We start from the raw sequence: 27,058 nt of genomic DNA, 5'->3' as shown, positions 1-27,058 counted from the left end.
AGGCTCCCTGAGCGCTCTGTCACCCTCCCGGTCTCCCCAGGAGAAGGGAACCCATGGCTGGCTGCTTTCTGAGCCATTGCCCTTCCCCCTCGCTCCCCCCGCAGTGCCTGTGCAGGATAACCCCCTCCGGAAGTCTCACAGCGCGGCTTTTATGCTCTGTCACATTTTTGGAACATATGGTTTTAAATAATTCAATTTACTTTTCCTGTGTTTTGCTGTGACTTTTCTTTTCCCCTGTCCCCTTTCTTTTCTCTCCCTGTTCTGTGCATTGCCCCAGTAGCTAATGGGTGTAGAAGAACGGCTGGGGGGACACCGTGTACCTTAAGCCCATACAGCACCCCTTAGGGGCTGGCACCCCATCTATACATCAGAGGGGGTATAGCAGCAGAGCACTTCTGAGGCTCTGAGAAGGGCAGGATCAGGGGGAGGGGCATGGTGCTAGGGGCAGAGCCTGATGGAGAGTGGGAAGAGCATAGAAATAGAGGCGGAGTCAGGTGAGAGTGGGAGGAGCTCAGATCTGGAGGCGAGTTATGTGTTGACTGGGTGGGGCATGATGATAAAGGAGGGAGCATGAGAAAGTAGGAGGAGCACGGGTGTGGGGCAGAGTCAGGTGGAGACCAGGTGGGGGACCCCTTATACTCCAGGATCTCTGCTGTATGAAGAACTAGCAGAAAATTCAGCACCTGGATAATGAAGGGCATTAGGCTTGTCTGTTGTTGCATGTCCCTGTGTTGAACAGTGAGGCAGGCCCTTGCCCGGTAAGGGGGGCTCTTTACTAGCCCACTAATCCACTCCTCACTAGTCCTCAAGCTCCCTGGTCACCAGGGCAGGGGCCTGTGTCTCCCAGGGTGGTGCTGCATGTACTCATAAGCACTGCACCATTTAGCTGAGAGCAGAAAGGGGAGCTTCTTGCTTTATATCCTGGGTTCTGCGTGGCTGCCCTGGCTGGAGTGGCTTTCTGGTGCTCCCATCTCTGACCTGGGGCTCCTCTGCATGCATTGTGCATCCTGGGCTGGATATGTCTAAACATTAGCCATCTTCCTTCTCTTTCCTTCTCAGGATGAAGTGACTTTACAGCTAAAAACCAGGCTAGAAACCAGGCCTTGAAATCTCCGAAAGGTAGGAGAGACTTCAGGCTGCAATGGGTATGTGACCACACCCTCCTGGGTTCTCTTTTCCTCTGCGTGTCTCTCACTCTGTGGCCTAGTCCTTGTGGCATTGTCTGCACTAGGGCTCCCAGGGTGGCTAGAGGCGGTGGGGTGGAACCAGTGTTATCTCTGGAGAGACATTTCCAAGGGGAAGGCTTGGTGCAGACATGGCCCATGTGTCTCTAACCCTGTCTGTGTCTTTGTCACTCAAAGCTCTTGAGTTTGTGTCTTTGGGGAGTTCCAGATGGCCTCTCTGCCATCGTGGTCCTTTCTGGTGCAGAGATGTGCATGGGGGAAAAGTGGGGGAAGAGGGGATGGGAGTGGGTTGTGGGGCCTTCTCTTCTTCACCTTGTCCAGGCGAGAGAAGGAAGCGGCCTTGGTCTCCATACACCTGAGACCCACTCCCTGGTGCCTCTGGGGATAAACTGAGCTGAATCTGAGCAGAAGTAATTTCACATGATGCATCTGTGCTGGCACAGAGTGAGAGTTGCATATAGTTAAACCACAGCACCACTCTCTATCCAAATCTCTTCATTCCTTGGGCTCCGGCAGACTGGAGTGTCATGGTCTCCTGGAGCCAGAGATGGAAAAGGGTCTCAAGAGTCACTTAGTCCATGCCCCAGTACTGATGGCACGGTAGTTTCTTACAACCTGTTTTCCAGAGCTTCCCAGTCTAGAATGGGCAGGAGTTAGAAGTTCAGATCCCATTGAAACAGTTGTTTGGGGGCCTAATTCCCTTACACTCCTTTGAAAACCCCACTCCGCTTTTATTCCTTCTCAGGCATCTGCTCCACAGCATCTGAGATCTCACTGCTCTTCCCATGATCGTTCTAATCATCCTAACCTCCTCGTTGCAAACCCTCCACAATCCCAAGTCTTCCCCCTTGGCCCTTTCATCTGCTCCCAGAGGGTTTTCACTCCTTCCCTGAATCGTTCCTGAATCACAATGTCCCCACAGAACCTGGCTTCATTCGGCAGACCCTCTGGCCTTCCAAGTGTCCTGGCTCTTCCGGGACCTCATCTAAATGCCGTTTCTCTCAGACCTGGAACTGCGCTTCCACTGGCAAGTGCACTGGTCATGACAGGTCTCCCTGGCTACTTGGGAATGTCGGTGCTTGCTGGGAATCCTGCTTGGGGACAGCGGGGTGGATCAGTTTGAAGTGATGGATTGGAGTCCTGTGAAATTGCAGGGGGCCAGGCAGGGAGGGAGCAAAGAGAACAATGGGGCTGTGGGGCAAGTGACACATTAGGGAGAGAGAGTTGGGCTTGTCTTCTCTGCTGAGCATCTGGCCAGCTTGCCGAGGTCTCAGAGGGGCTGCCAGGCTGGGTTGAGCAGCACTGGAGGAGCTCCTGGGCCTGGGCTGTCAGGCCAGAGGGGACTGGGAGAACCCAGGGGCTAGTCCAGGCCCCTCTGCCTGGCTGGGCAGTGTCAGAGGGCACCCCTCAAGCTGGGCCAGGCAATGTCAGAGAAGCCCCTGACCCAGTCTGAGAGGTGCTGGGGAGGGCCCAAGTCCAGGCCGGCTGGTGCCAGAGGCCCCCAAGCCAGGCTGGGCAGTGTCAGAGGTGACCGGTGGAAGACCAGTGTTATGTAAATATTTCTGCTGTAACATGGCAGGAGTGAATGGCCCTGTGCGTCCATCCATCATTGCTGGGGAACAGAAGCCTCCCTGGGAGCACGGGGGGCGGGCGGCGCGGGGGATGCAGACATAGGCAGCATGTGCCCTACTCATAAACTGTTTGTTTTCTTTTTGTCTCTCGCGTTTCGGAGCACCCCGCTGGGAGCGACTCTGGGTTTTGTCCTCACAACCTCTTCCCCCACCCGCTTGGCCCTTCCTTTTCCTCCCACCCTCCCACCCCCCAAAAAATCCCCCGTTCACATTGCGGCTTCTTTCTCTGACTTCAAAGGCTCCCCATCATTGTTTGGGATCGGCAGGCAGTGGCCCTGAAAACGTGATCACAGCCGGGCGCAGTGTAGGTCACCGCCGAGCACCATGCTCCAAGCGCTGAAAGGAACAGGCAGATTCTTCCCTTTTCATGCTTCACAACCCTGGTTACAGCTCTCTGCCTCGCCCCGCACGCTCCCTCGCTGTGCTCCTTTTTCTTGCTCTTTTCTCTTCTCTTTCCTCTCTCTGTCTCTCGCTTCTCCCTCCTCCTTTCGCTCTCATTCTCTCCTGTCCTGTCCATTCTCAGGCTCCCTCTCTTTTCCCGTCCACTTCCCTTTTCCCCTCCTCACTCTGTTTCTCATTCCCCTTTTTTGCTGTCTCCTATCTGGTCTGGAACTGTTTCCTTTCTTGTTCTCACTCACTCTCTTGGCTCATTCTCCCCCTTCCCTTTTCCCTACTCTCCCCTAAGACTGTTCTGGAGCTGGGTGCCAGGGTCAGAGGGATCTGCTTGATCCCTCTCCGCTTCTGTTCAGTGGCAGTCTTTGTTGGACTCTGGGGCAGAGGCCTGTTTCTCCTTGCGCTCTCTCCCTCGGGCCCGAGTCGCTGAGGTTCTGCAAGGGTAGGACGAGCCCTGGCCAGCCGGCAGCCATCCGTCCCCAGTGAGGCACTCGCTTGCTGTCTGTGTGCGGAGTTCTCCAGTTCCCCCACGGTCTGCCAGCTGTTAGCATGGCCTCCATCCAGGTAGGGAGTGCACAGTGACTAGTGATCCCTCCCTGAGCAGTGCCTACTTGCAGGCCTGCACACTGGATGTGTCCATAAGCCCCAGTAGAGATATAGGCAGGGGACATACTGCACCCCTGGCTGAAGCCCAGGCCCCTGTATTTACACAGTTCATGAAGTGGAGAAGGCAGTGGGGCTGCCCCAGACTCTGAGTCATGTAGCTTTTGGGCCAGAGGTGGAAACAAGGCAGGGCACAGACCAACCAAGGGGGTAGTTCAGAGCAAATGGACCAGTGTCCTGAAAAGTAATCTCATTGGCTTGAGGGCTCTTGGATAGGGGTCCCTGTGCTGCCCTGAAATGCAGAAAGATGGGAACTTGTGCTCATTTGAATGACCATAGAGCAACCCCCAGCATGCCAGGACTCCCTGTCTGGGGCAGTCAGCCAGGACCTGGCCCTTCTTCCCCACCTGCAGGGTCCTGGGCTAGGTGCTGGGCTCTCTCCTCTCCATTTGGGAACAGGGAGCTTGGTACTTGTGCCTCTGGTGATTTGCGAGGCTGGTTTAATGGCAAGAAGCCCACCAGGACTTGTCTCTGGCTAAATAGGGATATTAAAGGACATTGCGGCAGGGGTTATAGAGTAATAATTTGTCCTAATGAGCTGGTGTCACATTCTCCCAGGCCTGGCCGAGGCAAGAGCTGGAGCCGTGGTAGGCAAGGGCCGCGCTCGCTGACCCGCCAGCCCAGGTTAATGAAGTGGAGCTCAGCATGGGGAGTCAGAGAGCAGGAGCTCAGCCAGCCCTCACAGGCCATCCCAGGGTTGGGGAGAGAGCTCAGTGCCCCAGGGAGAGGCTGCTTGGGGTGGTGTGGCTTTGTCTGGCAGGACAGGTGCTGTGTTGTGACACTGGCATATCCACGCTTTACCAGCATATAGCGTGTTGCCTGTCCCTGCAGGCAAATGCCCAAATGTGGAGCTGGCTCAGCTTGCAGGACAGGCCCAGGACAGCCTGCTCAGAGGGAGGCAGCACCGTTAGGGAGAGGAGCTCTTGCTTTTCAGAAACTCAAGGCTTGGGGCACCATGAGGATCACAAACCCCAGCCACAGAAATCCACAGTGCCACTTTTTTGACAAGGGAGATAGGGCAAGGCAGTACAGGACAGCTGTTGCCACAGGGGTGAACTGATGTGCACCGAGATGCTGCATGGGGAGACACTTTATCCTCGTCCTTGCCCTGTGCTCAGAGCCACAAGGAGGGAGGAAGATAAAACTCCCCCTCTGCTCCTTTCCTTCTCTACCCCTGTCTCTGCTGTCACACTGTCTTTTTCCTTGCCCTCTCTTATCTTCCCTCCATGCCTGCTTTACGGCCAGCCAAGCAGGTGAGCATGGTCAAGCAGCAGGGCTCTGGTGAAACCCTGGCTGAGCAGTATTCCCAGGCGGGGCACTCCATGCACTGGGCGCCTTGACCTGCTTGTGAACTCCCTAGGGAAGGGTCCATGCACCTGGCACCTTAGGGATGCTGCGTCCACGATAACACAACGGGCTGGGAGAGCCCTGCTGTCCTGGGCAGGTGGCGCATCCTGTGGGACACATCGCCCCAGCCCACAACAGGACATCAGGCAGCCTGATCCTTGCTTCAGCTGGCCGGGGCCTGCAGTCCAGGAGGCCAGACTTCCTGCTGGCTCCCTCTTCCTCCTCCACCTTCCCCCCACCATCTCTCTCTGTGCTCTCTAACCCCCGCCCACCCTTTTCTCTTTGCTTTTCTCTCTCTCCATCTCTCTCTCCCTTTCATCTACTCGGAAGGCTTTACTCTACTTCCTTGTCACCCTAATTGATTGCATTAACCTTTCAGCGTATTGGATTTCCCCAGCACCGTGCAGAGAGCACTGTGCAATATGCTTATAATCTGGGCTGTAATGGACAGGGAGCAGTCAACGAGCCCGTGCTCCAACAGGTTCCGCTGACAACTTGTTCTCAGGGCGGGGGAGAGAGAAGGAGAGAGGCTGATGGGGCCTCTGTCCTCCTGTGCCCAGCCCCGGCGGCCTGCAGCCGGCCAAACCCCAGGGTGTCTTTTACTAAACCAGGAGGCTAGGGGCAAATGTATTTGGCATCCCCACCTGCCCGCACACCCCTGTCCTTTGCCCATCTCTTTCCTCAGGCCCTGCAGGTCATGCACCCGGAGAAGCCAGGCCCTTCCCCAAGGATCTCACCTGGGATAGCTTGGATCCTGTGCCTCAGCTCCCTTCCCTACATTCTCATCCCACCTGCTACATCATTTATTATAGGTCGTGCATTGAAGATGTGTCTGCAAAGGGCAAGGGCTCTGATACTTGTTCTGGGCTCTGTTTGTATTTTAATGAGGTGGGGGGGGTTCTTTCCTAATTTCAGTTAAACTCCATTAAATGCAGTCAGGACTGGCGAGCTAGACTCTTTCCCCCAGGTGGCTGGAGACCTAAGCAGGCCATTGTGCTGGTGAGGGAGTGGGCTACCAGAGGGATAACCCAGTGCTGGCCTGGCCTCAAGCAGGTGCCTCTGTATCCCTGGTGTAGCAGAGAGCTGTGATTTTTACCCTCCTGGGTAAAAATGTGTGCCGAGAAAGGCAGTGGACAAGGGCTCAGGCTGTTAGCACTGCAGCTGCAGGAGAATATGGAAGTGACTGTAAAGGGGTAGTGAAGCCAAGCAGCCGAGTTTCGCTGCTCACGTAGGCGGTGATACAGGAAGTGGTGCAAAGTGTGTGAGACGGGGGAAGCCTGGCAGGCTGCAGGTGGGGATGGACACCTCCAGCAAATTGTTTTTAAAGGACTAAACAACTAGCCAACGATTTTTGTTCCTGCTGATGCTCACCTCAAGGTGCCAGCCTGCGCCGCCCATGGTCTCCTAAGCTAGGCTTCGAAACAGCAAGGAGCTTGAACCACCTGCGTAAGTCCCATTAAAATCAAAGGGCACAAGCTCAAATGCTTTGCTGAATTGTGTCCGCAGGGCCAGCCTCAAAGCCCATTCAGGGACTGGCCTGGCGTTCCAGGTTTGCACAGTGTCCTGGAGCCCCTTACACACTACTGCAGCACAAATAAGAAGTCATAGCATTGGAAAGACTTCCACTGATTTCAGTGGGCTGTGTCAGGTCCTTCCTGAGTTAGTGGAGAGTTACCAGTGCCTGTTTCTGGTGAGAGTGACCCCGGCATGCCTTGTGGCAGTAACTTGTCTTTGGAGGCCTTGCATGCTACTGGGATATCTGGGAGGAAAGTGGGAAGGATGCTGTGAAAGACAAGAAGTAGGGACAGCTGTATTTCCAGGTCTCTTGTCACCAGGAAGAGGAGAGAGAGAATGAAACAGAAAAAGTGAAAGAAACTTTATTCCATGCACTCACCCCTAAAGTGGAAGCTTAGTTACTGACCCAGAGAGGGAGAAGGGACTTTATTTTAGCGGGGGAATAAAGTAGGGAAGAGGGAAAAGAAGCAAAGGAGGACAAATTGAAATGAAAGATAGAAAGAGAGAGAGAGAGACAGCAGCACCTCCTAAATGGAAGAGTAAACAGGCACTCGGAGGCATTAACTTAATTGATTGTTCTGCAACAGGCTGAACGCTGTGTTATTCTGTCGCCGTGGCAACAACCCAAAAAAATTGTCAGCCTGTTTGGATGAAGTGAAGCGAAACATTCTCTAATTTGCAGTGATCCGGGTGTTTGTTTTCCTTCCGAGAGGGCGGGGGCTCCAGTGAGCTATTGTTTGCACAAAGCTTTTTTTTTATGAAGGGGAAAGGGACTGGGAAGGAAGGGGGCATTTCCCCCCACGCACCCCGGTTTCAGGAGGAGGAGGGCCGTGGAGTGAAGGCAGCCTGTTCTCTGCTGCAGGAACGGTAACTCTGCTCCCTCCGATCAGCCTTGGCAAACCGGCATCACTGATCCACCGAAACTCCGGTGACAGGAAACTTCGTGGCGGGGAGAAATCTCAGGGAAAGGAGGAGATGCTTGGCTCACGTGGGACTCTGCCAGGGTTGACACTTCTGGTCAAGTTCTTAGACTGTGCCCATCACCGCGGCATGTAAGCTGTCACCCCATGAGTGCTGTAATCCCTGCCTGGCATGGGATGGAGGGGAAGCTGGGCCTGGCCAAGGACAAGGGTGTCTGGGAGCTGCTGAGTGAGATCTTTATTACATTGTTCTTGATCCCCATTTGCATCGCAGTGCTTCAAGCTAGGTAAGAGCAGCCATAAATGCCTTGGGGGCAACAGCGGTTCCTCCATGCATGGCTGCTTGCTTTGCTCCTGTGTGTGCATGGCTTCATGCATAGGATGCAGTGGGGCAGAGAGAAGACATCCTCTGGTCCCAAGATCTCATTTGCAGTAAGATTTAGGACTGACAAGGCTCTGGCACCTTTCGGCTCCTTACACACTGCCACATACAGTTCTGTTACTGCTTCACCCCAGAAAGGGACTGTATGAGCTGTGTACAGTCTTGAACAGTGCCACATGGCCAGGTAGAAACAGGGAGGCAAGCAGCCAGCGGAGAGCATGGGTGGGGTTTACTGTGGGCAGGAAGAAGGAAATCCCCAGAGGTACTATTCGTCTCTGACCCTGGGGTGAGTGGCTCGACACTGAAAGGGCACCACATTTACCTCTGCCCCTTGCTGGGTGTCTCATGTAGCACCGTGCCCCAGAGGGTAGGCTGGAGCTCCTGGGAGCATCACTCGCCATCAGCAGCTGCTCACTTTCCGAGTGAAATGTCACTGCTCTGAGAGTGAACTTCAGCTGAGAAACAAGTGGGAGAAACCTGACGGATCAGAAAGTGAGCCTGCATGGTGAGAGGAGAGCAGGCGGAGGTGGGACTATGCCCGTGGCTCAGCTGTGCCACTGACCTGACACACTCCTGGCACTGAGCTGGTTCCTCCACTCGTGTTTGGGCAGTCACTCCCCCATCCATGGCCAGTGGACACAGGGAAGTTGACTCCTGTTCCCTCCCGGCTTGGAGGCATTCCCATATGGCCGCACAGCCTGCACCACTCCCCAGCAGTGCCACAGCCCTCCTGCAGCTGCGGGCTGGCTGAAATACAGGCACTCCTGGGGGCCACAGAGTCCATGCCTGCAATTTGACGGAGAGCTGTAGCATATATTAGTATTAGTCGCCGGAGAGTGCTGCGAGGGGAGGCCGGCACATCCCTGCTCTCTGTCTGGCTCCCTCTCTCCTCTCCCTATTGCTTTGTCTCCTTCCTCTCCTCTGTTTGCCTTTCCTTCTTTTCCCTTTGCCCCATCCTGCTAGTCTCCCACTCCGTCTCACATCACCCTCTTTGCTCCCTCTCTTGATTTGCCTGCCCACTTCCCTGTTACACTCCCTCCATCCCGCTGTCACTCGCTCCTGTGCTCTGTTCATTTCCCCGGCAGTCAAGGGTCTTTGTGCTGGGGATTACATGCAGCCTTCAGCTGTAGCTGGCTGGTGCCAGATGCCCCTCAGCAGCTCCCTCCTGTTCAAGGATCTGTCCCCCTTAGGTCTGCGGTGGGCCTGGCAGGGTGCGGGAGTTTGTCCCTGAGGAGGGAGCTGAGCTGCCAGTGGAAGTTTGGTAGTTATTAGTGTCAGGAGAAGCTAAATAACTATAACTGGTATGAAGGTGAATTCATGGTCTAGTGAGCACTGAAAATATGAGAGGGCTCTGAGACAGGCAAAGTGTGGTGAGGGGAATACAGCGTGGCCCTGGCTCAGGGCAGTGCCATGCCTCCAGAGGAAGGAAGGGAAATATGTACCCATTACCCCAAGGCTTGCCAGTGTCTGGGTATTCCCCTTCAGTAGCGGCTGGCCAGGACAGGAAGGCTGCCCTTTCACATAACAAGCATTGCTGTTCATGCGCACTTGTATGAATACATACCAGACACGCGCACACAGTTCTGTAGACACATGTGAAACTGGGAGCACACACCACACTGCACCTCCAGAGTCCTACATGTAGTCACCCTTTTCAACAAACACACACGAGCATGAATGTGGACGCACAGAGATACAGTGAGGTACACTCTCTTGTGCAACTCCACAAACACATGAGCACGCACACACAACACAGAAGCACTCCTTGGTGCCTGCACTAGACACACGGAGACAAATTAAGCCAAATTCCTCCCTAGTGTGACTGCACTGAAGTCAGACTGTGGAGGTGGCTTTGTCCTGGCATATCCTGAATGGTCTGTGCAGCTACCTGCTGTGAATGAAAGCCGAGATGCAGGAAACCTCCAGCTGGGAGAGGCTGATGCCTGGGAATACCGGGAGCTCTGCTGAGAGGAAACCCCCTTCAGCTTTTCACTTGGAGCTGGTAATCTCCCTGCTCCGAGTCCCTGAAACAGGGGAATTGCATTTGAAGCGCAGCCAGTGGCGATTTAGTGGCAGACATTTGCAGAAGAGACTTTGATTAATTCATAGTAAAATAAAGTAGTGCTCAGGTGCCAGCACCACATTCCAGAGTGAGCCAGCGACCTAGGTACGCGCTGGGCCAGCTGCCAGGTGCCTGAGCAATCCCCGCGGAGGTGGCCGCGCCATCCAACCAGCAGCCTCTCCCTACTTGGGCTTCTTAATTATTGATTTTTTTTTTTTTTACCCCTTCCCTGGCAAAAAAATAGTATTTGGTAACAACCTCAAATTGCAAAATGCTGATGATTTGGAGAATGTGTCACTGAGGCTCCAGGGTGATACAGGGGAGACAGAGCCCAGCCAACAATCCGGCTTAGCCAGTTTGCCTATTTATTAAGAAAAAGCCCAGATCATTAACTTTTTTGTTGTTTTTCTGTTTGCGGGCAACTCCCCTGCTGGCAACTTTCGGGCAGCTGACAAATTAAACTTGGTATCGGCTTGGGTAAGTGGTAAAGGCAGCAACAGGACAGCTTAATTCTTGCTGGAAAATCTGAAAGAAAGTGGGTTTCTTTGGGTTGGTGGGTGGGCACCCAGGTAAAAATATTCTCTGGCACAGACAGCAGCTCACCTGAGTTGGTGGGAGATGTATCCCAAGAAGGTTCCTCTCAAAGCCAGTAGAGATACCTTGTGTGCAAGATCCTGGCTGGCAGGCAGCATTGCTGCTGGTGAGGGCTGGGGGTTTCTGAGCTTTGTGTAGGGGCCAGCCCTGTTGGTTGGTCAGCAAGGAGGTTGGAAGTGTTGGTTCCCAGCAGTCGTAGGGTCTGTTTTGGACCGGGAGTTTCAGCTGTGCAGCTGCTCTCCCAGCCTGTCACTGATTCATACATCGAAGTTCCTCTTAGATCCCATGTCTGTCAAGGGCGGGGAGGAGGCTGGGAGCCTGGCAGAGGAGCTCCTGGCACAGGTTGTGTTGATTCCCTTTTCACCTGGCTGTCTTGTCTGTTAGCTGGGAGGAGAGGGGCTTGGGAATGCGTTTTCCTGTCTGCTGTATTCCTCACATTGGGATAGGCTTGCTAATACTGTATGGAAATGTACCCTGTTGTGCCGCCATGTATACAATGGAGTAGCTCTGCAAACTTCTGGCTCTAGTGTGCCCAGACTGCAGCTCAGGCCCAGACAGGGCTCCTTCAGCAGTTTTATGAGAACCTTTGTCAGGACCACGTCTATCGGCACTCTGTCTGGGCAAGGCGCTGAATCTAGGACCTGTGCTTCCCTGCTGTTGGGAAGCACAGTTCTCTGCTTCCCTTGGGATATCCTCACCTGCCCTCCCTGGGGTCTAGAACAGAGAGACCGGAAGAGCTGCCAGCAAAACTGCCATTGACTCCCCTTGGCCCCGAGTGGTCATTCCCAGAGCTGCCATCAGCACGTGGGAGCTAGCTCGTGGCCAAGAGCTTGTGCTGGAGACAGGATCTGACATCCTGCTAGGGGATTTCTAGACTACTTCTGTAATGGAGTCAGTTTTGTATGAGGCTGGGCTTAACGTTTTAATGTAAACATCCCTGCAAGACAGCCACCCTCTGCCTCCTCCCTGATACGACACACACCCTCTCTGCTGCCATCCCTTTGGCAAAGGTTCACGTGGGCACTGATGGGAGGAGAAAGGGTATTTTTCAAGGTTTCTACTGGGTTTTTTTTTACTCTGAAATATAAGGATGTGCAATTTTTTTAGTTTCAATTTAGCATTGGAGAATTTTATAATTTAGTAATTAAAATCTCTGATAGGCTTTAGAAATTGCAGCTAATTGAATTTAATGGGAAGATGATTTTCAATTTTATTTGATTACCCGGACCCCTGGCATTGGTATTTATGGGAAAAAAATGGGAAATGTGCTGTGTGGGCTAAGATGGCATAATTGAATTAGGGCTAATCGGATTTCTTCGTCATGAATTTCACTATAATTTTCCTATAATTTTCCATTAGATATCTAGTTTACAAATATTCACAAAGAAATGAAGCTCTTTCGGAATGGAGATTGCTGGCTAACAGGATTACAGGGACGAGAGCTCGGCACTGCCAGCCCGGGCTCCTTCAGTAATGCAATCGCTACGTCTGCCTCACACTTCCCGCCCGCCGCCGTTGCCCCCCGCCTCCCTCCTGGCTCATCATCCAAGCCTCCTGCGTGGCCACTCTTCCAGCAGGGCCTTTATGGCCTCTTCACCTGGTGGTGGCCGGCACACACAGCCAGCATGCGAGTCAGAGCACACACGCACTAACACGCTCGCTGTGTCAGCACACAGAGGCACATGCCCAGGGTCAGCGCGCATGTGCACTCCTGCATGGTGGCAGCATGCACACACGCATGCACGCTGTGTCATGGGGAGTCCCCCACCCCCTTGCTTCCCTGCCACACACTGTACTGTGTGGGGGAGATTCTCCCCCACTCCCTTGCTGCTGGCAGGATGGGGATCTGCCCCCCTTCGGTTCCTGTCACTGGCTGCAGCATGGTGAATTCCCATTGCTTGTTCCCTGTCACAAGTTGTCACAGGCCTCTCTTCTCTGTCCCAGATCCCCATTCTCTGCCCCCCTCATCATTTGCCTTTGACCCCGCTTCCGGCCAGCCTGATGGTCTTGAGGGCTGGAGCCATGCTCGCAGTGCCAGCCCTGCCTGCCTCTTCCAAGGAAGGTCAGCACTTTCCATCCACACTCCCATGGGCTGCTCACACAAAAGGCACCCCCCGGCACAGCTTTCAGCTAGCCCCAACTATTGTCTCACTGGGACGGGCTGCTCTCGGCTGAGTAATGCCCCCCACAGCGCTCCGCCTGCTTCGGAGCAATGGCTGTCACCAAGTGTCTGTGCTGCTCTGTCCTCCCCACCCTGCTTCCGCATTCCATCTATCTCTCTCTTGCTCTTCATGTGTTTTAAAGCAGGGCCTGCCCCTGGCTCACTGTGCCAGACAGAGCCCACTAGCTGCAGTTTGAGCTGTTACCTTCCAGACACCCTCCCATTTCCCTCTCTTGTGTCCCCATTTCTTTCCTGATTCCAAATAGGCCAGCCCCAGAGACTAAACTAAATGAAGCTACCCCCTCACCACACCCCTCAGATCCAGATGTTGCTCTTCCTCCCCACTGCTGCACTCTCCATCCCACCCACCCTGTGGTCTCTCGCATCCCCCTCCATCTGCTCAGTGCTGTGCATTTGCACACATCCACTTTCCCTCAAGATACAGGGGCTCTACCTGAAACCACACCATATCTGTCCTTTCTACCTCAGTTACTTGCTAGGGGTCCTGTGGCACCTGATGAAACCCATTGTCTCACCTAGTTGTGGCTAGGGAAAGCAATCCCCCAAGAGGAAGCCCAATCCATTCAGGAGTGAACAAGAGGGGCAGACCGAACTGACAATTTTCACCTGATCTGGCCCCTGAAAGTGCTCTACACCTGTGACCAAATACAAGTGCATGGCTGCAGAGCACTTTAAAAGGACCCGATCCTGCAAAAATGTAAACCCTCACTACATGAGGGTTCAGGTGAAGGCTCTGCAAAGCGGGGCGCCATCAGTGGCTTGTGTCTGCATGTGCTAGGAGGAGGGCTGAGCTGGGTCAGGTGTCTTTACACGTGTGGTTGGAGCCCGTGAGTTTGCATGTGCTCAAGTGCGGGCGCTGGAATGAGGCAGACTGACTGTGATTGTGAACTTTTTGTGGCAGGGACTCTTTGGTTGGTGTGTATACAGCACCTGCCCGTTGGGGCTCTAGTCCATGAGCAGACCTCCTAGGCACTAACCCAAAACTACTGCTAATATTAATTGATAATCACAGGTCTGCCAGAGACTTATTGAGAGTTAATCCTGATGCCTGCCGCACAGAGACGGTGCTGGGGAGGTTTCAGCCTGTGGCATTTAGGGCTAGACTATGGTAAAATTGTCCCAACTCCCCACCAAAATGCCTGGCTCACACCAGGCAGCTGTTTTAATTATTGCTGTTAATTGTAACTATTTGTTAGCAGCTTCAAATGCCTGCTGTCCTTCCCCCACAAGAGTCCTGGGGGCCCTTGTGCAGCATGCCAAGTGTATGTTCTCTGCTTTATGGCCTGCTCGGGTTACAACAACTCCCTGGGGGCAGCAGTCAAGTGATGAACAGCACTTGGCTGGGGCACCTGCTGAAGGAGCTGGGATCCCTGGAAGAACAGCAGCTACATGGCAAGAAGAGGGGAGGGGGCACAGGACGAGTGTCAGATTGTTTGAGTAAAACCCAAGGAATAGCAAGTGGCATAAGATGGCCCTGCAGAGCCCCACCCTGTATACTGATACTCCACAGGTGATTTGGCAATGCCTGTCAGGCTTGACATGACAATAAAGTGATTGAAACTGAATTGAGAAGGAAAGGAGTGAAAAAGTAGGAAAGGGAAAGAAAGCACAGATTGTCTGCTCCTGCCTCCCAGGCCCTGAGGCTTCTGGGCACCTCCCTTGATGAAAGAGAAATCAAACAAAATTGCAGAAAGAGGGCAAGAGTGTTTGCCTAGTAAACTCCGGGAGGGGGAGGGCTCCCCAGACCCACAACCCAAGAGCCAGTATGTAGCCCAGGCATGTGCAGAGCAGAGTTAGCCCGAGCCCAGGGGATGGACAGGAAAAGAGGCGAATGGAGAGAGAGGCAGGAAAACGTGGGGGTAAGAGAAGCATGCTGGGGGTGCCCTACCTACTGTTCTCCCTCCCCAGCAGCACCGCGTCCCCTGCTCAGCCCTGCCATGGTCTCCACAGGCAAAGCATTAACCTGCAATAACAACATTTAATTAATCATCCCACACCCTCCCATCGCACCTTTCATCTGTGGATCTCCAAGCACCTGGCAAACAATTAATTAAAGCTCTCGTGCCCCTGGGAGGGAGGGCAGGGACGCACACAGATTGCTTCACCTGGCACTGAAGTGCAGCCACCTCTGGCATGGAACAGGGCATCTGGTAGACACAGCGGGTGATATTGTGTTACAATTCAGGCTAGAATAATAGACACTACCCTGCCTCCAGGTGTCTCCAGGGTCAGGGCATACAGGAGCTGCCTTGTACACCACAAAGTACAACTTTGCCTTTGGGATGATCGCTCCCAAGGAGGAGGAGAGAGGGATGGGGTGGGGTGGGGGAGCTTTTTACATGCTTTACAGGGAGGGCTGACCAAGCAAGAAGCCAGGTGGTCCCAGAAGGAGGGAAGGCAGCCTTTGCTTGGGTAAGAGGCAAGGGTGGAAGGATGGGGAAATAAAAAATGATCCTATGACTGGAGATCTCTGAGATACGAAATCAGGCCTAAGTGTTGTGTTAGCTCCAGGGCGGGAGCCTCACCTGAAATAACACCTCTGCAGGGAGAGGTAGGAGGGGTCATGGGGATCCCACACCTGAGCCTGTGGAGGGGAGTCCTCAGAAGTGTGTGCGCATGTTTGTCTGCATGGTGCCTACACGTGCACTTGAGTGCCTGAGCTACTGTGCTTTTGCAGGAGTGTCTGAGCATGCATGTATACATTGATGTGGGAATGTTCATGTTTGTGTGTATGGGAAAGCATAGGCAGTGAGGAGGGTGCGTGTCTGTGGGACAGTATGTACTCACTGCGTGTGCCTGTGTGCTGGCATGTGCATGTAACTGTGTGTATGTGTTTTCCCTCCTGGCTTGTGAAACACAGAGCTTGGGCTCTCGGCGGACAGTGGCGATGAATACAAGTCGTTCCCCCCATTTGATAATGACGTGTCTGTAGGAGAAATTAGAGTGAAGAACCTGAGGGAACAAAGGATGTGTCTAGCTTTATGAAGCGGAGGGGAGATTGTCCAGAGGCTTTGGCTGTGAGAGATGGCAGGAGCCTGGAAGTAGCAGAGCGACAGCCGGGATTCTTTGATTCAAAACAACTTCTTTTTGTTAGGAATAAAACCTTCCCTCTTAGGGACTGCAGCCGCCTCATGGCCGTGTCTCGCCAGGACAGTGGACCCAGGGATTGGCACGGATGAGAGCACAAAGGGGGCTGGCAGGCTGGTGTCACGGCCTGGGCTGAGTGAGGTGTGGACAGCTAGCAGGTGTCATTTAGAAGGCAGCACTGGGTTATTGTGGTGGTGGAGATCGCAGCCACTGTCAGCAACCCAGCACTGCACAGTGAGTGTGTTGACGTCTGGTTTTTATGCTAGGGGCGCCTTTAGAGCAGGAGTTTGGTTTCATCAAGCGGGAAGGGAACTCCAGTATGATGGCTTTGGGGGCTTTTAGTCCATCAGTGATATGGAACGCTGTTAAAATATAGGGCTCCAGTCACCCCCACTGATGCTGGTGCACAAGCCAGGTGCAGGTCCCACATCCAGCTGCAGCACTGGTTGTAACTGTGCACGGTGCCTGCAACATCTGCTCCACCAGGGGGCCCACAAGCCTGAAGGTGGTGGGCAAGTCCCAAGTGGGAGGGGGGCATGTGGCGCAGGTGCCCTCTGACTGGGGATGCTCCTTTTCCTTTCCACCTGCAAATGCCCCACATTTGTGACCAGGTCAGACCATGCCAACCTCATGTCCTGGCCCATCAGTGGAACAAGTGTTCCCGGCCCTGGGCCCTGTGTCTTATTTGATGCCAGTAGAGACCAGGAGGACCAGTTTGAGAGGGCAGCTGGGATCCTTTGTGATCAGCACAGGTGTAATGATGTTTGTCTCCTTTACAGGCTACTAAAAGATCTGCATGTATGAGCTTGGGAATTCGTTGACTGCCCCTAAGCCCTGACAGAGTGGCCTGCTTCACCAGAGCCCAGGGAGCCAAACACAGGACCTTTAAAAAAAAAAAACACACAACCTGCTCAAAATACCTGTTTAATCGGGTAAATAATCTATCTGTTCGTTTGTTTTAAAGAAAGAGGCTTATATGTATGTTTACCCAATACGCCTCTCAGAGCCTCCCTCGCATTCTTTGCTACTTAGAAAAAGGCAACAAAAATGAGGAAATTAATTGCAAAAAAAAAAACCAAAAACCAATGCTGTGAGCCAAACGGCCTTTTCCAAGCTGACGCTTGTGGTGAGGTTGGCCCAGCGTGTTGAAATAATCTTAGCAATTGTGACACAAGCCAGTGAAATCCCCAGAAATTCAGCATGAACGCAGCTGCTTTGGCGCAAGTCTGTTTTGCCCTGTGCACCTACCATACATGGCAGGTGTGCCCATAGGGGAGCACGCGTTTTCCTGGGCATCCACTATCCATAGCAGGTGCTCCCCTATGGGCACACGCATTCTCCTGTGGGCACACTATACATGGCAGGTGCTCCCGTACGGGCACATGCGTTCTCCTGTGCGCACACTATACATGGCAGGTGCTCCCCTACAGGCACACACGTTCTTCTGTGCATGCATTATACATGGCAAGCACTCCCCTAGGGGCACACATGTTCTCCTGTGCATGCAGTATACACAGCAAGTGCTCCCCTACGGACACACATGTTCTGTGCACACACTATACGTGGCAAGTGCTGCCATATGGGCACACATGTTCTCCTGTGCATGCAGTATACATGGCAAGTGCTCCCCTACAGGCACGTGTTCTCCTGTGCGCACACTATACATGGCAGGTGCTTCCCTACGGGCACATGCGTTCTCCTGTGCACACACTATACATGGCAGGTGCTACCGTACGGGCACATGCATTCTCCTGTGCGCACACTATACATGGCAGGTGCTCCCCTACGGGCACTCATATTCTTCTGTGCACGCACTAGACATGGCAAGTGCTCCCGTATGGGCACGCATGTTCTCCTGTGCACGCACTATACATAGCAGGTACTCCCCTACGGGCACGCATGTTCTCCTGTGCGCACACTATACACGGCAGGTGCTCCCCTGCGGACACACGTGTTCTCCTGTGCATGCACTATACATGGCAAGTGTTCCCATAGGGGCACACATGTTCTCCTATGCGCACACTATACATGGCAGGTGCTCCCCAATGGGCACACACGTTCTCCTGTGTGCACCCTATAGACAGCAGGTGCTCCCGCACGGGCACACGTGTTGTCCTGTGCATGCACTATGCTTGGCAGGTGCTCCCGTACGAGCATACACGTTCTCCTGTGCGCTCACTATATGTGGCAGGTGCTCCCCTACGGGCACACGCGTTCTCCTGTGCACGCACCATGCCGTATACGACACGCACACACTTCTTCGGAAAGATTCGCCCCTATAAAAGTGTTTCCTCGCACAACTCCCAGCTGCGCACCGGCGGGTGCCACACACTCACGCGTGCCTGGCGCCGTCCGGTGCGCACGCAGCGCCGTCCGGCTTGCTCGCAGCGTGCATCCCTCCCTGTGCCGGGCACCCCCAGAGCTGCACCCCCTTTCCCAGCCGGCTCTGCCCCCGGCACAGGCGCTCTCTGGCTGCCGGGATCCCCGCTGTGAAGCCAGCCATGCAACAGCTCTGCGTTGAGCGCAAACTTCCCCACACAAACTCCCGCTGTCCTCGGCGCCCCCCGCCGCGGGCAGGTGCGAGCCGCGGGGCAGGCGGCCGGGCGGCGGCTCCGCTCCTCCCGGCCGGGCCCGGCCCGCGCTCACCTGCCCCCGGCGCGGGGAAGGCCCGGGGGGCGGGGCCGGCGGCGGCTGCCAATCACGCGGCTCCGCGCCCCCCCCCCGCCTGCCCACCCGCCCGGCGCGGCTGCCCCGGCGCTGCGGGCAGGACCGACCGCGCCGGCGATGACATCAGCGCGGCACAACTTATGATCGGGGCGCGCTCAGGTGCGGTGCGGACTGCGCGGGGAAGTAGTATGAAAGTTGATTATTTCAGTGAATTCGGCTGTCGGCGCCCCGACTATGGTGAGTACCGCCCCGCGCCCGCCGCGCCGGCTGCCGGAGTTAGCCCCGCGCCCCCCGGCTCTGCCCGCGCGCGGGAGGCGGCTCGGGGGGCGCCAGGTGCTGCCCGAGGCGGGACTCGCGGGCTCCGCTCCGGCTCTTTCACTTTTCTTTCGGTTCTTTTACGGAAGTTGCTTTTTTTTTTCTCCCTCCCCCCTCCCCCGCGCCGTGTCCGCGCCTCGCTCCCTCCCTCCCTGCTGCCTGCCCGGCCGCCGGGGGTCGGGACCGGGGCGAGGCTCCGGGGACCGGGAAGTTGAGGGGGGGTTTGAAATGATTCTGTCTCTATATTCTCGCTTGCAAAAAAAAAAAAAAAAAGCGAAAGAAAGCAAGTTGTGCGGGTTGTTTTCTCTTTCATTTCTCCCCCCTCGCCCCCCCCGCGAGCACCGGCGTCGGGTTGGCGAAGGCGGCTCGTCAGGTTCCTGCGCTGTCTAAATGAAAAGGAATTTAATTTATTTGGGATGAGGCAGTGTCAGAGGAAGAGGCTGCTTATTACCTTTAATGAGTTTTGTTGTGTGTTTGTTGTTGTTGTTGTTCACCCGGGTGGATTTGTTTTTGTCCGTTTCTGTCAGGTGTGTAGGTTCCCCCTCCCCCGTTTTGGTTTGTTTTTTTAAAGCCCCGGTGCCGTTTTGGTTTTGGTGACAGGCCCCGCGCGCCCCCCGGCTCTCTCGAGCCCGTGTGGGGAGGGCAGGGGGCAGGGAGCTTTCCGGGCCTAGCGTAAGACTGGAGCGTGGCTTGGGCTCCAGCTGGGATTTCTAGGTGGGCTTGTGCGCAGGGCTGAGATTTCGCAGGCCGGGGCATGATTTCAGCTCGGGATCAAGCGCGTTATGTCAGTAGGGTTTCCAGTCCCTTGCCGGCCCGGGGCAGAATTTGAGTTTGGCTTTCGCAGCCTTGCCCCGAGGTGGTGTGAGCCAGCTCCGAGTTTGGCAGGGATCCCTTAGAGCCCGTTTCCCCCTCTTGGGCTTTATCAACACCCTGGCTTTGGCCCGGTCCCACCAGGAAAACAAGATGTCTTCTCCTTCAGTGGCTTAAACCCCATCCCTTTGTTTAGAAACTAGGTGACGGCAACGGGCCGTACCGTCCGCCCTGGCGATCCTGCTGCGTCGTGGACCATTATTGTAGTGTATTTTCATAAGGAATAAGGCAGTAATAAACTGGTTGATGATTGACTGGGCGTGAACTCTGAACCCTGTTAGTTTGCTTTCAAAGGATAAAGTGTTTTTGTTTGTTTGTTTTTTCTTTTCTTTTAATGATACCAGGAATGGAAAGGAGCAGGAAGGACTCTCACACCTGAGTTTGCAATGTTGGCTTTGGGCTGGCCTGCTCCTGGGCGTGTGCTGTGGTAGATCAAGGGAGCTGAGAGGCTGCCTGGGCAAGGGAAACGTTAAGGATGTGGTTAAATTAAGGAGGGCAGGTACTTTCAAGAGGAATAAACAGTGGTTTATGCCTGATCCCCATCTCCAGGAACTCTGGGACCTCTGAGAGGGGATGAAAATGCAGCTGTACCAGGTGTTTACAACCAGCCTTGGCCTGGTTTCAAGACCTCTCTCCATTTTTAACTCCCCTTTCTGGAGAGGCATTGCCCCCTGCTGGCTGGAGCTGCACCTGCCAGCCAATCGGTGTCAACTGCTGCCTCTCCGGCAAGGTCAACCGGCTTCACTCGCAGTGAACATTTGGACTTCCTCCTTCCTGTCCCATCCCATTTGCTATGGAAACTGCCCCTGGCCTGTACTGTTGGGATACAGAAGATGGGAGCATAACACATGCTTAAGCTTTCCCCACAGCTGCTCAGGGGCAGCATAGACCTTCCTTGGTCTTGTACAGAAACCCAAGGCACTGATGAGCGTGGAAATTAGGATTTGGGTAGGTCTGAGTTAGGTCAACATTGCAATCTGCATGTGGCGAACTGTCCAGTTGGGGTTATGGGACAAAGACTTACCCCATTATCACCACCTCTAACCCTTATCTACTTGAGGCCAGCTTATCTCCCTTAGACTGCATCTCAAATTCACTCCACACCTTCAGGCAGTGGCTCCCTGGAGTCAGAGCTTGAAGGGCTGGTTGCTCCTGTGAGCTGCTGACTGACAAAGGACAGTCCAGGAGAGGTTTCTTTCCCAGGGGGGATCCAAGATGTGAGGTCTGAAGCTCTGGTCCTGCTTTCTATTGCTGTCTTTTAGTTTCTGAAGGTTTCATAGAGGTTAAAGATGGGAAGGTCCTGCCAGGCCAACTTGTTATGCCTGGGTTCAAGGTAGGATCTATCCCAGGATGTGATTTTGAGAGTCATAAATATTCCAGGTGACTGAGCATTGGTCACTTCCTTTGGGAGACTCTCCTGCCATCTAGACAACCTCTTCAAGAGGGAAGAGGTACTACACTCAGCATGATGCCCAGGAGCCTAGAGGTGGTAGGGGAGATGGACAGAAACAAGTAATGGGGAGAGGGGCTGCGACTTATATTTTCATTTTTGTATGGCTTAAAAAAAGAGCAATATCTACACTGTGGCGGACACAGGTCTGCTTTGGTTTGGTTCAGTCCTGTGTTGGCTTCACCAGCTACAGGGGCATCATGCAGGAGGTGGAGCTTTATCTTTGAGACCAAAGTTCCCTTGGGAGCTTTTCTAGGGACTCTGCTGGGCCAAAGTGTGTCCAGAGGGTGACAAGGAGCACTTGACAAGGCCTGTTCCACAGTAGAAGGACTTACCTGAGTGTGGGATTCACTCTCCAGTAATAGCATCAAGTAAGGCCTTGTGGTTGCTTGAAAGATGTGCTCCAGGGCTTAGCGGACTCAGCAGAGCACTTGTGCTGGTTGAATGGGCCTTGGATCAGGACTGGATAGAGTAGTAATTCACCGTAGGTTGGGCATTGATAAAATGGGGATTGGTAGTTGGGTTACAAGGCCTTCATTCATACATAAAAACTCTCCCTACAACTATCCCGCTGGTCGTCAGCCTCCTGGGTGCGGATGACTTCTAGGCTGGATTTCAAATAACAGTTAGAGACCAACTGAGTGAGGTCTGTATGTGCACATGATATTTCAGTATATCCTTCTACTGCAAAACATAGTGCTTACTAGGAGCGTAGAAAGAACAGAAATGCCATGAACATTAGAAGTACTTAGTGACCAAACTTTAACAACATGGCTTATGAACCTTTAGTTTCTCTTTCTCTGATTCCTTGACCTGTTTCTGCTCCCCCTCTCTTTCCTGGTCTTGGGAAAGGCTTGCACATGCTAGGGACTCATCAAGGATTTTTGGCTCAATGTGGAGAATTTGGCATGAGGGCTATCACTGTAGCAGTAAATCTCGGCTGAATAGTCCACAATTTAGGTTTCCCACTCAGAAGTTGTTGAAAAGTAGTTGGAGAGTAACAGGCTGATACAGAAAGCATGGCTTAGCGCTGTGGGAGGAAAAGACCTGTCCTCTCCCCCTCTCACACCTTCACTTCTGTTTCCACCTTCTTCCAGAGAAGTATTTTATCGTCTCTGTTCTGTTCTCTTCTCTTATTTTCATCCTGAGGTCCTGACCAAGAATCACTTTGCAGAAGCAACCTCACCCAGGAGGCCTCTCTAGCCAAGCCCAATGTGGTTTGGAGCAGTCCGTGTCCCCAGCTGTACTCGGTGAACTGGAGAGGGGGTAAAGGAGGTTGGACTTGGGTGGCGGGGGAGGGGCAGAAGCCAGAGCCCAGAGTCCCATGCGGCACTGTTTCCTCCCCTCTGGTTCAATGCGGACTGGATCAATTTGGACGTCTTCAGCAATAAAAAATGCCGATGTCGTCCTAATTCACCAGGCCCCGAGATGACAGCAAATTTACATTTTTTAATTAAACTAGCAGCCAGTTTTTATGAGAGGGGGCTGGGTTATGCAAATCAAATGGTTGTGTACGAAAGATTAGGAGAGTTTGGGAATAAATTCCACAAATGCTAATAAAAAAAAAAAGAGAGAGAGAATGAGAGGGGGAGAGGGACATTGTTCCATTAGCCCCTTTTAGACTGATTTCCCTGGAGAGAAAGTGAGGTGGGGTGAGAGATGAAGGAGGCTTTCAGAGACAGGTAAAATCCATTTTGAGGATTGAGAGCCTCCATGGACCAGGACCTGGCTGCTCCCTGCTTCCTCTTCTTGGGCAGCCCAGGGCTTGAGGGAGGCGGAGAAGGATACCAGCCATGGGAGAAGGAATTTACTGGATTTTAATTCCACTTCCCACCCAGCTTTTGCCTGCACCAGATAGAAACACCAAAAGGAGCTGGAGAGCTGCAAGAATAGTCTGACTTGGGTGACTTTGGAGCCAGGCCAGGCACACAGGCACATGGCTAGCAGGTGAACCATGGGATGCAGTGCCATGCTAAGGCCAAGAATAGGATGGAACTACTCATTGCCTGGCAGATTTAGGTGACAGCAGGGACCCTGGATTAACAAAGGGCTGGTGGAAATGGAGGAGGTGACACAAGAGGGCAGGTGAAGAAGTGGGGACTTTATGGGTATGGAGCCACTTTGAGGAGGGAAGCAGTGCTGGGCCAAGGTACTGTGCAGGCAGATATGAGCATATGCTTACTTGGTGACTTTGACCAGCTTGGGAAGTGTGTACAGAGATGGCCTGGAGGAGCATAGGTCTCGGTGGGCAGGTTGAATAGTTACATGACTTGGGCAGTTGGTGTAGGGCTATAGCAGTGTGCTGGATGTGTAAACTCCTTGGAGCACAGGCTCTCTTTCTGTTTTGTTTGTGTAGCTCCTAACACTGTGATCCTGGTCTCTGGCTAGAGCTGGGCCTGCTCTCTGTCTGCATACAGGGTTGAACAGGTTGGCAGAGTGGGAATTGACTGGGTCAGTATGTGGATATTCCTTTCCACAAACTCCAAGCCAGCCCTTCCTCCATCTTTAGGGTAGCTGGGAGCTGAGTCCATAGCCCACCATGACAGCTCCCCCAGTTCCTTGGGAGCACTTCCACCCACAGATATGCAGTTCACTTGCCTAAAGCATGTCCCTGATGCAAATTCCAGTGTTGTTATAGAGATTTCCATCCCTCATCCCCTGGCTGCATGGGGCTTCCCAGGCTGCTTGGGGGTGCCAGGCATGGAGCAGAGCAGGGTAAAACCCAACCAATAAAAAACTGCTGAGGCTGGAAAGCTGCTCAGAACTTCCAGTCCTAGAGCAGAGTTGTGCTCAGGATAAAAGCTGCACCTCTGACAGGGCAAAAGGGAGGAGAAAAGGGGAGGGGAAAATCTGGGAAGATTCAAGTTAATGGAGAAACTTCACCACAGGCTTAAGCACCCACATTTCCCCGAAGCACTTGGTGTCCCAGGGAGGAACCTGGCCCCCATTCCCAGTATTTGGGTGTGAAGGGATGATTCACGAATGGGTACGTGTTTGTGGTAGAGAGGCAGCATTTCAGCAGAGCTGCTTGTGAAACGAAGTGAGAAGGCAAAGCGCTGGATGGGTGATTCTGAGGATGAGTGAAGCTCCCAAATGATCACCCGTGTCCAGTCGCACAGGACATGACCCCACCAGCCTGCCATGCATACACTCCTGCTTGTGGTTTGCTCCCTTCTGTACACGTAGAGCTGGGGATGCTCTCTGGAGTTCAGTTCTGCCCATGGGTGACATCTGTGCTGGTGAATGGAGCTGGGACAGACACAGGGTGACTTGTGCCTGTGCAGGGTTTTCCTATGCTCTGCCCAGTGTTCCTTGTACCTGATCCAGTGAAGATGTGGGGAACTCAGCCTCCTTGGCCAGTTCAGTCCTTGGCCTCTGCTGAGGTTGTCCCCAGGGGAGCTTGTTAGGCTGGTGGTTTTTGTGACGTGGGCTCCTGAACTGCAGAGCATGGTCTGTGCCAGAGCTGTAGTGTTAGGGTCTGAGTGACATCCTAGTGGTGGGGGGGGACCTGGGCACAGGGGAAGAGATCTTTAAACCACCTGGACTCTGGGCAGGTGGGGTATTTTTCCCTCTACAATTGACTCATGCCAGTCAGCCCTGTTATATTGAAGCAGGTAACATTCCAGCAGGAATCTGTGGGCCATTTAAAGACGTGTCTCTTGAAGAGGCATAAGAGTTGAGGAGCCCCTCACCCTCTTCCACCTCATCTCTGGTGCCAGCCAGTCTGACCTCCAGAACACCTAGCGCACACCAATATGGAGAGGGCTATGCTGCAGAAGCAAGGAGGAGACTGCAGGGTACATTTGTGTGTCTGCTGGCAGAATTGCTGCCGTCTACTCAGGAGGGAGCAGAAAGGCTGCTAGAAAGATTGGGTGGGTGTCAGAAATGAAGCCTGATGGGAGAGGGTCCTCTCTCCAATTCCTTCAGATTCCTTAGTCTTGCAGGCTATGTAGTTACACAGGCAATCACAGAAGAGAGAGGTAGTTAGCTGTCTTAGTCTGAAGTTGGTCAGAAGGCAGGGTAGATATGCACCTTTATTGACTAAATAAGATTAAATACACAGAGTGAGTACAAGCTTTTGTGAATCGTCCGGTAAAGTGAACTTTTGTTCACAAAAACTTGTGTGTGCCCTGTCTCTCATATTTTATACAATATATGTATAAAATATATATATTTGACTTGGCTCTATAAAGATGCACATCTACCCTGCCTTCTACTGGAAAAAGAGCCAGCCATGAGCATATGTGTAATCAAGGGAAAGAAGTTCGAGGTTCAGGAGACCTGGGTTGTATTCCCAGTGTGGATAAGTCTCTGTCTGAGCTGAACAATCCCACATCTCTAAAACAGGGATCACGTCACCCACCCATGAAGCTCAGAGCCAGGGATGGGCACCCCGGTGATGGAAAGGGATTAATTAGGGCTGTATCCTGTCCTGGGGGAATGCAAGGTGGAGCTGGGTATGCCTCTTCCTCAACTTGGGAGGGGGGCAGTAAGGCTGGTGCCACTTTAGCATTGCCATCCCATCCCATCCACAGGGAACTGGGCTACCTTTGTTCTCCCAGGTCCTACACTCCTCCCGTACACTGGGTCAGAAGGAGTGAGCACCACTGGACTGCCCTGTATCTGTTCCATTGTCTTAAGGGCCTCCACCAAGGGTTTGAGATCCAAACTGTGGTGTAGCTTCCCAACACGGAAGCTCCAAAGTCAGGTAATGACACTGGCTCTCAGCTGGTATTTCCAGAAAAACGTGGCATTCCAGGGCATCATTTATGATGGAAAAATAAAATAATAATAATAAAGAAGTCCCAATCCCTTTGGTCCCTGAATCATAGAAGCATCATCTCATTAAAGCAGCTCTGCCTTTCTCATTAAAGCAGCTCTGCCTTTCTGTGCGGCATTTGCCAGTGCCATTCTTGTACATATCCACGTGTTGGACTGACCCGCCCACTGGTGCCCTCCTTGCTATCAGTGGGTGTCCCACATGCACCTGTCTCTGGAGGCCTTTGAATGTTCATTGGATGGTCCTGTGCCAGGCTCCCTTTGTGGGGCTATCCAGCATCACCCTCTGCCTGCTGTCAGATCTTGTGGGGGCAGGATTCCTGTTGGGTGTTCAGAGTTCCCCTCCCGCACCTCTTTTAAAGTGGCATTTTGCACAGTGGGCAGTGGGGAGAGGAAGTCGCTCCTGGAGTAATTACTGCCTGCGTGTCCTGGAGGCAAGCAGCTGCTGTTGGCAGGGAAGGACCAGCTTGAAGGGGCTTGAGGGCCATGGGGGCAAGCTGGCTTGTTTTCTCATTTGAATATTTTGTAATGGGAACTCGGTAGGATGGCCTCCCTTCTGGCCTTTGTATGGTTCAGCAGGCCGCCTGAGAGCTCCCGGGGAGCTGAGTCCAGCCTGTCCACAGGTGCTCCTTCACCCGCTCTGGCTCACTGTCACTCAGTGCATCTTGTATTCACAGTCTTTCCCTGTCTTGTTCTCCAGCATTTCTCAGCCTTTTCCTTGCATATGCTTTCTTGCTCCTTCCTCTCCCATCTCTCTCTCTCTCTTTTTCTCACTTTTCCCCTCGGTACTTTGCTTGGTCTTTTTCACACAGCCTTTGCAATGCTCTTCCTCACCCTCCCTTTCATGCTTGCTCATTCTGCTGTATTGTCTCTGTCTTCCTCTTCTTCACCCCTGTTGGGGGCTGACACAAATGAGCCTAGCTCTTCCAAGGAGAGGAGCTGATGAATGTAGCTGTTCTCCCACCAAACTGTTGAGCTGGTGCTATAACCCTCATGCATGTTTAAAACATCCTACTA

General features: G+C 53.4%; 1 protein-coding gene across 4 annotated transcripts in view; it reads left to right on the top strand.

Annotated features, from left to right (window-relative positions):
* Positions 1–27,058, top strand: part of CASZ1 (castor zinc finger 1) — a 231,389-nt gene that overhangs the window by 105,073 nt on the left and 99,258 nt on the right. For 2 of the 4 annotated variants that reach the window (XM_090024010.1, XM_090024009.1), the window contains exon 1: positions 18,734–18,864. In XM_090024010.1, coding sequence (XP_089880136.1) covers positions 18,768–18,864 — 97 coding nt within the window. In that variant the 5' untranslated portion in view covers positions 18,734–18,767. Of the gene's footprint in view, positions 1–1,059; positions 1,146–18,733; positions 18,865–27,058 lie in introns of those variants that run through there. The other 2 variants (XM_090024012.1, XM_090024011.1) reach the window with 2 other exon arrangements.

The sequence above is a fragment of the Crocodylus siamensis genome, chromosome 12 (assembly GCF_052110815.1).
Source record: "Crocodylus siamensis isolate JL-2025a chromosome 12, ASM5211081v1, whole genome shotgun sequence".
In the NCBI taxonomy this organism is placed as follows: domain Eukaryota; kingdom Metazoa; phylum Chordata; order Crocodylia; family Crocodylidae; genus Crocodylus; species Crocodylus siamensis.
The sequence above is the reverse complement of the archived record's forward strand: the minus strand, read 5'-3'. Positions and strand labels throughout refer to the sequence as shown.